The sequence below is a fragment of the Gekko japonicus genome, unplaced genomic scaffold (assembly GCF_001447785.1).
Source record: "Gekko japonicus isolate JY-2015 unplaced genomic scaffold, Gekko_japonicus_V1.1 scaffold1733, whole genome shotgun sequence".
Classification (NCBI taxonomy): Eukaryota; Metazoa; Chordata; class Lepidosauria; order Squamata; family Gekkonidae; genus Gekko; species Gekko japonicus.
The window spans coordinates 293,813-305,979 of NW_015161452.1; the positions used below are offsets into that span (position 1 = coordinate 293,813).

Below are 12,167 nucleotides of genomic sequence, written 5' to 3' on the forward strand. Positions count from 1 at the left end.
AATAAGGCCAGCTGAGAACTAAAACTCCCCAGTGGCCAATGGGAGAGTAGGTGAGTCATCACCAGCATGACTTGCCTTTTATATTTTACTAGAAATAAGGCCCATTGTGGAAATAAATACAACGAGCTCTAGAAAGAGGCTCTGAGAGAGTGCCCCAGCCTTGGGCACTCAGTGTCAATTTGCTGTGGCGGCCTCAGCAGGGTATAATGACAGAGAGGCCACCATTTTCTCATGGGAAACTGATCTCTGTCATCTGAAAAGCAGTTGTAATTCTGCGTGATCTCCAGCCCTCCCCTGGAGACTGGCAACACAATGGTTCCCCATGAAGGAATGGCTGGCTTGGAGGGTGGAGTCAATGGAATTGTACTTGTCTGAGGTTAAACCCCTCCTCAAACCTCACCTTCTCCAGGCTCCATTCTCTAGGAATTTCTCACCTGGAGTTGGCAACCCTATCAGGACTGGCCCCAATTTGTTTTTTCCCAAAGGCCAAAATAGCTGTAGAAAGGACCTTTTACTGAAAGGACCTGGTTGCCTAGCTACAGGCACTGAGAAGAAAGGACAGTTGCCAGTTCTGATTAGGGAAATACCTGGAGATTTGGGGGGGTGGCTCCTGTGGAAGGCAGCACTGGGGGGGGGTTGGAAGGAGCAGGGGATAATGCCATAGGGTCTACTCTCCAAAGCCGCCATTTTCTCCAGGGGAACTGATCTCTGTCATCTGGAGATCAATTGTAACAGCGAGAGATCTCCAGGTCCCACCTGGAGATTGGCAACTCTAGGGGAAAGTCAGCCACACAGCAAGGGGTTGAAGAGAATGGTCTGATGGTCACTGGCCCACCTCATTAGCCAGCCAGCCAGCCAGCCATGGTGGAGCCAGAAAGGAGAGAGATTCATGTTAAATTTATTCTGACAGGAAAGTGGGTGGGGTAGGGGGTTCTGCTGAAAGTCCTTTGTTTTTTTACTACAGAAGCAAGCTTGGTTGCCTACCAAGAGCCACTGAGGGGACAGTTAGTCACAGTTAGTCCCACACAGGAGCCAAGAGAAGTGTCTTCCTCAGGAGAGTGTCCGGCTTTCCAGGAGCCACAGCTCATTTCCTCTAGGCCAGACCCTCCCTGGAGCTGCCGCTGCTGCTGAAGGAAGGCGAGGTAGCCTTTGACAGGTGCTGGGCAGCCTTCTCTGTGGTACATCCCGCTGAGCTATTCCCCTGACAAAGCGCTGGCCTTGTGGCCGAGGGAGAGGGGCTACAAGGGGCAGCGAAGGTGAGTGCTTCCCCTGCTTGCTGCCACTCGCTAGGTTTGTCTCTTTCTTCCCTGTGGAGGGGTTGCTGCTCCCTTGGCAGAGCATCCATCCCCTTCGCCGGCTCCCTCCAGACTGATAGCGATATGCTGGCTGCCAGCTATGTGAGCAGGGGCAAGCCAACGCAGTGAGGCAATGCAGCCAGGGGATTGGGAGTCCGCGAGATGGGCAGCCGAGCGGGCAAAAGGCTGTGGGAGCGTGTGGAACGCTGAGGAAAGTGGGACACGAAAAGTCTTTTATATATAAGGAGAGATAGATGAGAGTTTGTTCAGGTCCTTCCCCCTATGTGCTCAACGTAATAACGTAAAGGAGGAAAGCTGCAGCCCCAAACACTCTCCCATAATAACCAAGAACTAGTTCAAAAATACAGTTGTTGTGTCATGCCACTTCAGCCTGTAATAAAGGGTTGCATTTTGGATGCTTCTTGATGTTAAAAAAATCTTGCATGTGACTTCTTACGTAAGCGTTACTGTTGCACTATTGTACTAACTTTACACATATATAGATAATTTTAAGTTGGATATTTGTCAATTCTGATGGATCAGCAGTTTGAAAGGGATGTAGGGTTGCCAGGCCAGCCTGAGAAGTGGCAAGAGGGTGTGGGCAGGGACATTGTGTGTGTGTGTGGGGGGCAATTCCTAGAGCTGTTACTGTCGCTTCCAAGTATTCCACAGAAGTGACGCCATTATGTAGGAGACTCTGGTGAGTTAATCTTTTGATTTATTTTATTTTCCTTCCAAGCAGTCAGGGGAACAGGAACTTGAGGACAGAAAGTCTGACGAGGGGCTTAGCATTTTGCAGTTTCTACATCTAGCCCTGATCTGAGTTACCCACTATATGTTCTGTGTCAACTCCCATAATCTACAAGCAGATTACAGTGCTACCCTACAATATAAAGAATTCTATGGAAATTCTACCTTTTATTAGAAATACAATTGCATTTATAATTTCTGTATTTAATATACAGACCACCCTTCCCTGTACATAGGGCTCAGAGTAGTGAAATACATTTCAACAATACAGTCAACAAACCACATTTCAATAAATACATCTGTAGTAAATTTGTTGTTGTTGTTCAGTTGCACAGTCGAGTCCGACTCGCCACGACCCCATGGACCAGATCACGCCAGGCCTTCCTGTCTTCCGCCATCCTCTGAAGTTTCCTCAATTTCATGTTCGTTGCATCTATGACACTGTCTAACCATCTCATCCTTTGCCATCCCCATCTTCTTTGCTTACCTTGATTCATAGATCTTACATTCCAGGTTCCTATGCAGTATTCTTCTTTGCAGCATCGGACTTTCCTTTCACCATCAGACACATCCACAACTGAGCGTCCTTTCCGCTTTGGCCCAGTCGCTTCACTCTTTCTGGGGTTACTTGTACTTGCCCTCTGCTCTTCCCCAGTAGCATGATGGACACCATCTGCCCTGAGGGGCTCATCTTCTGGCGTCATATCTTTTAGCCTTTTGATACTGTCCATGGAGTTTTCTTGGCAAAGATACTGGAGTGGGTTGCCATTTCCTTCTCCAGGGGATCACTCTTTATCCTGGGTGGCCCTCCACGGCATAGCCCACAGCCTCATCGAACCACGCAAGCCCCCTCGCCACGTCAAGGCAGTGATCCATGAGGGAGTCTGTAGTAAATTAAAACATTTAAAACAATAACAAATCTAAGACTATTTCAGGCGATTAAGAAGAAGAAGAAGAAGAGAAGAGATTGGATTTATACCCTGCACTTCATTACACAGGTGTCTCAGAGCAGCTTACAAACTCCTTTCCCTTCCCCTCCCCACAACAGACACCCTATGAGGTAGGTGGGGCTGAGAGAGCTCTTGGCAGAAACTGCTCTTTTTCAAGAACAGCTGTGCCAAAATTATGGCTTTCCCAAGGTCACCCAGCCAGGTGCAAGTGGAGGTGTGGGGAATCAAACCCGGTTTTCCCAGATTAGAGTCCGCGCACTTAACCACTACACCAAACTGGCAATGGTAGTGTAGATGGCACTTCAAGGACCAGTTTATGTCCTTACTCCATGGAACAGGAAAGATGGGGGAGGCCAGGCTCACTGAAAAAATCATTGCTGTCCTCAACCATAAGCCTGGCAGAACATCTCTGTCTTACAGACCCTGCAGAACTGCCCTGGTCCTGCAGGACATGAATGTCATTAGGCAGAGAGTCCCACCAGGCTGCTGCCAGGGACAAATAAGCCCTGGCTCTGGTTGAGGACAGCGGGTATCTTTCGGGCCAGGGATCATCAGGAGATTCTTCTCCCCAGAGTGTTATGCTCTTCTGCGGGTATATTAGATAAGGACCCATACATAGGTTCTGTAGGCATTGGGAAATGGATGCAAATCTTGGCATCATGCTTCCCAACTGGCACACAAACCTTTCAGTTTACATAATATGCTTATATGAGTATGCCTTTTTTTCTGATTCATCTGTTATTGGGCAGCCAGTCTGACTCTAAGCCCAAGGATCTGGACTGGGCATTACAAGACGTGGCTGAATAGCTTAGGCTGAGCCAACTGAAATTGAATCCAACGAAGATGGAGGTTCTGTGCCTGAGTTGGGGTGGGCCAAAGGTAGGGATCCCACTCCCGACTTTCGATGGGGCTCCGTTGGTGCCAGTGCCGGAGGTTATGAGTTTGGGAGTGCTCTTGGATGCCTCCTTAACAATGGAGGCCCAGGTAGCAGCCACTGCCAAGTCTGCCTTTTACCATCTTTGGCTGATCAGGCAGTCGGCTCCCTTCCTTGAATGCTATGACTTGGTAACAGTGATCCACACAATGGACACCTCAAGATTGGACTACTGTAATGCTCTCTACATGGGGCTGCCCTTGTTTCAAATCCGGAAGCTGCAGCTAGTGCAAAATGCTGATGCCAGGTTTCTAATGGGTCTCACAATGCGGGAGCACATTCAGCCTGTACCGAAAGCATTGCACTGGTTGCCGATAGCATGCCAAATTCGCTTCAAGGTGCTGGTTCTTACCTTTAAAGCCCTTTATGGTCAGGGACCTACATACCTGAGGGACCACCTTTCCCCACATGTTCCCCAGAGAGCACTGCGATCAGAGTCCCAAAATCGACTGACCCTCTCCGGTCTCAGGGATGCCAGGCAGCTATAACCAGGGCCAGGGCTTTCTCAATGGCGGCTCCGCTCTGCTGGAATGAGCTCCCAGAAGAGATCAGGGTCCTTTGGGACCCCATGCAGATCAGCGGGGCCTTCCACCAGGCCTTCAACTAGGAGCCACCCCCAATAGCTGGAATGGCAAAGAATGAACTATGCTCACAGTTAAACTTGCATTTATTCTAGTTAGTAAAAAAAAAATCTTCATTTTTGTTGTCCCAAGGCACTTGTCTTGGGGCCTTCAGTAGTGTCAACAAGCCTTATGTTTCTCCTGATTTTACTCAGAAAATCATTGGCTGTTACGGCTAAGGCAGAACAGATCATTAGACTGGTATTTCTCAAAATGTCTGGTAATCGGATATTGTTATTTTTCTGTTCTTGTCTGTCTCATGGATTGAAACAGCCAAACCAAGCCAATATTATCCTTAATTCTTGTCGAGTTACTCATACAGGCAGGCTGATATGAATGGATAAAATTCTCTTTCTCTGTTTTTATCTAATGTTTTCCTCATTTCCTTTGTTTTTAGGGCAATATATCCTTCTCTTGTGCAGAGCCCCCAATTGTTCCTGTCACCTTTTTGAACTCCAATAGCTATCTTGCATTGCCTGGCACATCAGGACAAGATGACATTTCAGTTGGTTTTCATTTTCGGACTTGGAACAATGAAGGGCTCTTGCTTTCAAGCAAACTCTTCCAATCTACTGGTGGCCTCCTCTTGTATCTTAGTGATGGAAAGGTTAAACTCAGCATCTATAAACCAGGAAAGGCACAGAGTGACATCACTGCAGGTAATAGAAAGCAAATGATTTCTATATGAAAATAATTGTGTGGAATTGCTTTTATTCATGTTTGAATGCAGGCTTATGAAAGCAATGTGGAGAGCTGTTTGTTTTGGTGTCTTTCTTTCGTTTGTTCTTTTCCAGATAGGGCCTCTTTCAAATTGCAGTGCAACATTGTCTGAATGTATTGTATTTCCTCACATGTTCCCATATATGTCTGTACATAACACAGGGAAACTTCCTGATTAGCTAATTATTTTGAAATCCAGCCAGGATCAAAGTTGTGAAGTTCTATAAACGTCGTCACAGTTCAAGGCTCAGTGTGCTGCCCAGAGCCTTATTGTTTCTCAGGCAGTTCTGGTTGGCCACAGGGAAAAGTAGAAAGCTACACTGCATGCACTTTGGGTTATATTCTGCAAAGCCATTCATATGACTGACAAGGGATACCCAAGACAATATATGTAAATATGGTAGTAGTTATGCACAAGGCAAACTCTGAAGGACAGAAGTCAGCAACATTTCCTGACTCCTGTATAAGGTCCTATTTAGATTCTAGTTTTGTCTTCTTATTCAGAACATCTGTAACCCACAAAATGCATGCTTGCAGTCCTGTTTTTCCATGTCTGCATATCTAAAATGCCTTACAAGTCCCAGTAATGAACAGTAACAACAGTATAAAATTTGAAATAACTGAATGGTTGCCAACAGCAATCTGATGTTAGGTTGATGATTTGCATAAATGGTTCAGCCTGGAATGGAAGCTTTGACATTGATTTTAGTAGCAACAGGATCAACTGCAATGCATGCTAACAAACTCAAATAAATAATGCAACGAGTGTGCCAATTTATGATTAAGAGGTTTCCCAGGGCTCAGTATCTGAAAATGTTAATTCCATGGTAAGAGTGTCACTGATGTGCTGTTTTCTGTGATGTATCTGACTTCCTCCAGAGCAGTTTAAATCACAGCGCAATTACACACAAGTTAATGACACAACCTTAGTTTAGTGTCTCTTTAACAGGTTTGCAGAATGCGCTGTCATTTCTAACTGGCTTACTGACGCACTTTCATGACAAACTACTTAAGCTACAAACACAAATCTAAAGCTCTAAAATATTCTCCAACAAGAAAATCTTCTCAACAAAAAAAATCAGTGGTATGTTAAAGCAGAATTTATTTTATTGCATATGAGTAAAATGAACATCAAGTGTAGTTGCAAATTTAAGTGTATCTTTTGTACAGCGTTAAATCTTTCAGTATGGTTTCTGCTTTGCTTTCTTCACTAGCAAGCTATCTAGCCAAACCATACTAGTGAACTTTTCTTTGCATATGCTTGTTTGTTGTTGCTACATTCATTGGAGCAAATCAAGTCTGCATTTAGAGACTGCATAATTAAATTATGGATGGTTGGACAGGTTTGTTCCCCTACAGGCAAAGACTTATGACCTGGCTTTCACACATACAATATGTGATAATTACATTAGAGCATATTAGTTTGAACATAGCTCAGAGACTTCATTATAAAGTTTTCTTTGTTCACGTACAAAGGCAGAAAGTACTATGTAAATTCATGATTGATTAATGTACAATAAATCAAGATTTCCTATTCTGAGGGGGGCTGTATATTTCTCCTATGTATCCTCTCTTACAAGTTGGTCATCAGCTACCTAGATAATAATTATGAGTAGGTTGAATCACCTTGTTTGCTATCCAGGTGCTTCATTAAGCTTTAAAACTTTTAAAATTGAAGTTGTGAACCTCCAATAGGAATACGATGTCACATTTCAATATCTATAATTTCCTCTGGTATGTTGCTGAAGAAGATTCAACACTTAATGGCATAGGCTCATCATCAAGAACTGACAGCTAAACAAACAGGCATCTAGTAGAGTCAAGTAACTAGAACCAAGCAAAAGCAACTCAAGTGTATTTATTAATCTGTTGAATGGCACTGTCATTGGAAATGGCAAACCTGTTTATTTATTTCCTTCATTTATGCCCTACCTTTCTCCCCAATGGGACCCAAAACAGTTTGGGATTACTTGTTTCAGCAGTCATGAGTCTTTATATTTCTGTATAGCCTTGAATACATGGCATATTTTTGTCCTTATCATTATATTGTATTCTTGCTATGCTGTAGATCATTTTACATGTCTGGGCCATTTTTTTTCTTGCTTTACATATGCTAACTTTGATTATGGATTCCAGTCAGTTGTCTTCGGGGTGGATGTTTTCTAGTGTGAGTGGAGCTGAACAAGCAAAAGTGCCCTTAAAGCAGACACTTGGGGCAGAAATCCAAAGCTCCACTCAGCTGGACCTTATATTTGCTATAGCTTATGCTCACAGATAAGTTACCAGTGGGGAACCCACATGGACTTGCAGGGGGCATCTCATTTTCCCCTCTCCCACTACTTTGTCTTTCCCTTCCCTGAAAGCCCCATAGCCTTTCCCTGCTTCCCTCTCTTCTTCCTACCCACCAGCCAACTTACCTTTATATACACCCCAGTCTTTAGCTTTCCCTCCTTCCTGTCAGACTCTTCCCAGGAAAACTGTGGCCTAGTTGTGCAGTGCCAGCTGCCCGAGCAGACCCACTTGTGCAGTGCCAACAGCCAGTCCAGTCTTAGTTGTGTGATGTGGAACCTGCAAGGACTTGTGAGGAGCACCTCATTTTTCCTGTATCCCCCCTTGCCACATTAATTCCTCTTTCTCTCCCTCCTGGCAGCCCTCATATACTCACTTTCCTTCCTTCCTTCTCTCTTTCCCACCCACTAACCTACCTTTTACCTGCTCCCCATCTTCAGCAACATTTATAATTTATTTAATTCATTTGTACCCCACCTTTCTCCATAAGAGGGACAGAAAATACCTGACATCATTTTCCTGCCCGTTTTGTCTTCAAAATAATACAGTGAGGTTGGTTAGACTGAGACTGTATAATTGGCCCAAGGTCACCCAATGAGCTTTCTTGGCAGAGTGGTAATTTGAAGCTGAGTTTCCCAGATTCTAGTCTCAGACTCTAGCCATTAAACCACATTGGCATTTGGGGGAAGGCGTTAACCCCCTCTTTTTAATTTCAGATTTTTCTGCAAACCTGGGGCATCTTTCAGGTTTGTAGAAGCAAGGGTATTGTCTGTTTATGGCTCCAGGCTCTGGATTTGAGTATCCACAGATTTGACCATGTTGAGAATGTTACATTGATGATACTTCTCATGCAAGGAAACATTACCTTTGCAGTCCCCCCTCCAGAGTATCCTGTTCTTTGTTGTAAAATAGAGAAATATCCCTCCCCAAAATGTGGCATTTGACAACAGCTGGAATGAAATTTCTAGCAATTCCTCTAATTTTCTCAATAGTGAAAGGTTTCAGAATATTTTGCTGATATTTTTATTTAATCAATTCTGTTTGCTTGAAATGTTTTCTTTTTCTTCCAGGTGCTGGATTACATAATGGACAGTGGCATTCTGTTCTTTTGTCAGCTAAAAGAAACCGTGTAAGCTTAATAATAGACAATGATGCAGCCTCCTCCTCTCATGCTTCAGTAACTATACAGATATTTTCAGGAGACACTTACTACTTTGGAGGTTAGTGGTATTTTTGTTTCTTGCTGCTTAAAATCTGAATTTCAAAGCAACAGTAAAGCTCCTTGGTGACAGAAGATTGATATGAACATCAGTGACATTCAGTTCACCTTCATTTCAAAAGCAAGCTATTAGTATATTCTGAAATTCTAAGATTAACTTGGAACAATTAAATGGTAAATTTGTTGTTGACTTTAATAGGATGTTAACTGCACCCTCTGACTCTTTAAGGAGCATTCCCCTTTATTTTATTTTATGAAAACAAGTGCTACATTAAGCATATTTAAAATAGGATGCCAGGGCTGATTCAGCTGTAGTTGCTTATGTGAGGCCTGACTGAATTTAATAGAAGGATTATATTCAGAACAATACAAAAATATCCACAAAGTTTTAGTGTTACTTTCTATTTTCCCAAGATATTGCTGCTTTCACATTGCTCTGAGAGGCAGAATGTCCATTTTCAATGCATGAAAATATCATTAATTTCAGATGTGATTTACTTCAGTTTTCCCCATTTATTTTTAGAAGTTAAAAAAATGAGTCCCTGTATCTTTTTTGATGAGAAGATTCCTATACTGTCTCTGCATTTAGTGTACGTAGTAACCCCTATGACAGGAAATATGTATGCTCCACTTTGGGCATTCAAAACCAGCAATGAAAAAATAATATATTTCATTTGTGTTTCATCTGTTTTAGCTTGATAAGAAGATTTAAAGCTACTTGAAGGCTATGTCACATTCTGCTATGTCACATTCTGCTAATGTTGTGTAATGTGGATTTCCATATTATTTTTAGCACTACAATATCCTGAATCTGGATATGATCACTTTGAACACCAGTTTATCATGATACCTTTGATTCCTGAAGAGTAACTAAGCTGTGTTATGCTGTGTTTGTTGCAACTTGTTGTTGTTTGAGAAAGGGGGCTATAGGTTAGTATCAGAACTTATGCTTCCATGTATAACATATATGATTAAATCCCTTCAGTTAAAGGGAATATGCTTATATGTGCTTAGTTTCCCTGTTTCACTCAAAGTCACATGAGAACTTGGACTAAGCTCTGATCTTGTGGCACATTGGGTGTGATATCACAAAAGCTGTTTAGCATACATTAGGAAATAGATCCTTTGGTCACCAATTTAATGCCAGGAACACTGAAAACCAAATTGCTTATCTCATACCTCGGCCTCTGTTGATCAGACTAGCAATTGATACTAGGGATACTGTGAATTCTGCCATGAACATGTTTGACAGTTGCATATTCAAAGGTGTTAATCAACTAATCAAAGGTGTGGATCAATTAATCCATCACTCAATCTGTTCAGTTCATACCAAACAACCATAAACTCTTGCTGAACAGGTTTGCATGGTTTTTTCCCACAGAACTGATCAGTGGCCCTTAGCACCTAATCACTCTAGGCATGGGTTTCTAATCCTCACACACCCCATCGCTGTGCTAGGGGAAGATTAAAACATTGCAAAGTTAGAAATCAGAGGGTTTGGCTGTGTTTCAGCCTTCCACAAACATAGCAGTTTGGGAAGATAGATTATAAGACCACTTCTGGAAGTCAACCACATGTTACATTTCTTCACTTGGTTACACTTGCTTTTTCATATTTCCAACAGCCACACAGATGTCCTGGAAAACTGCATCTTTAAAAAGAGAGAGTCCAAACAGGCTCAGAATTCTGCTGTGGGTGAAGGAAGGGCTCCTGCCACAGCAGTTTTATCAAGCAAAATTCATGCTAGGGAGGCACAGAAGTTTTTTCAAGTGAAACTCATGCTGGAGGGAGTTATTTCACCAATTTTGCTGTTCCACGTGCACAGATACTCCACATGGAACAGCGAAATTGATTAAAGAACTCTCCCAGTGTAGTTTTTACATGAGAGAATTGGGGGGAGGGGAGCAGGATCCCTTTCTCCACGAGTGGCACCATTCCAAGCCTGTCAATGTGTTTCACAATCTACCAACATGTTTTGGGTAACACCATGTAAAAATCATGAGGATGCATGCTTTTATGATTCTTCCAAGATATGAACTACACTATGGCAGTTTTTCAGTATTTCAGTGTAAAAATCCTATGAATTTATTAGGATTCAGTTACTCCTAGAGTGGGTTTCTAATCTACTCCCCTTTGTATCGGGAAGGCCCTAACACAGCAAACTTGGGGGGGGGGGGGTGAGGAGAGGCAGCAGCTGCTATGCTGCAAATTTGGTGCCTCTGCCTCAAAAAAAAACCCAGTCCCCAAAGAGCCTCAGATACCCCAGGATCAATTCTCCATTATACCCTATGTGAAGCATTGGCTTTAATGGTCCCCATAGGCTATAATGGAGCAAAAATATTTTTGACAATCACAAATATTTATGGAATCTGAATACCATACTGGTATTGGGATTTGGGTACATCAGGAAATACCAATATTTTGGGGGTTCAGTATACCGGAACCCTAAATCTGAACCCCTAGAACACATATGTGCAAAAGGCCAATTGTGCTGTATGTTTAGGGAGGAATATAGTGAAGAAATTGATGATCTGTTGAACTGATCATTGAAAAATCAGGTCCCTGTTCGTGACTGGCAAACAGGACGCAAGCAAACTGGCAGACATTTGAGTATCTCTAATTTGGACAGAGTAATCCATACACAAAGGGTCTACCCAGATAATACAACTGGTGTTCTGTGTATGGAATTCCCAGTTTTACATGAAGTTTACCAGGTGTGCAGAGGCCTGATTTATATGAGAAATATGATGCGGGGGGACTAAGGCATTGGGCCTTGTTGCCATTTTTTTTCCTGATCTGAAACATACCCAGGAAGCTGCTGATTCCCTTGTGGGGAAAACATAAGTAACAGGACAAAACTAGTCTCCCTAGGTCCATTTTTCATACAAAAAATGCTGCAGGAGGGAAGAGAGAAGAGAAACCTTTCCTCCCTTCAGGCCATGATGAGAGAGCTTAAACACTGGGAGCTGTAAACTCAGAACTCGCAGTGTGCTGCCTGGTTCAGCCCAAAGTGTAACAGCTTTACAATGTGATAGAAAATATAATCTGTCCTATTATTTCGCCAGAAATTGGTCCAAGTTTGGCCTTGTAAAATACAAGGTTTTATGTAGTTTGATTTCTTTGCTTGTAAACTGGAAGGCAGAATACTAAAAAGGTGTGGGATTTGCAGTCCGATGGAGGGTGGAAATAGATGGTATTAGTAGGGGAATTCTTACACTTTTTGAAGCCAGTGTTCTTGAGAAGATTTTGTTAGATTACTTACTGTGTTTTTGAAAAGTATAAAGGGAAGGAGATGAATGAAAAAATGAAAAAGCAAATAGACCCATTTTTTAAATTTTATAGAAGCACATATTTAACTTTGCTATCAGAATTTAGTAGACTGATCAGAAA

The 12,167-nt window shown here is 42.7% G+C and overlaps 1 protein-coding gene across 1 annotated transcript in view; it reads left to right on the forward strand.

The window, feature by feature from the left end:
* CNTNAP4 (contactin associated protein-like 4) overlaps window positions 1-12,167 on the forward strand; it is a gene marked incomplete at its 3' end in the record, with an annotated part of 332,294 nt that overhangs the window by 231,913 nt on the left and 88,214 nt on the right. The window contains exons 8-9 of the mRNA XM_015429079.1: window positions 4,947-5,208; window positions 8,629-8,778. Of these exons, the coding sequence (XP_015284565.1) occupies window positions 4,947-5,208; window positions 8,629-8,778 (412 nt within the window). The remainder of the gene's footprint in view (window positions 1-4,946; window positions 5,209-8,628; window positions 8,779-12,167) is intronic.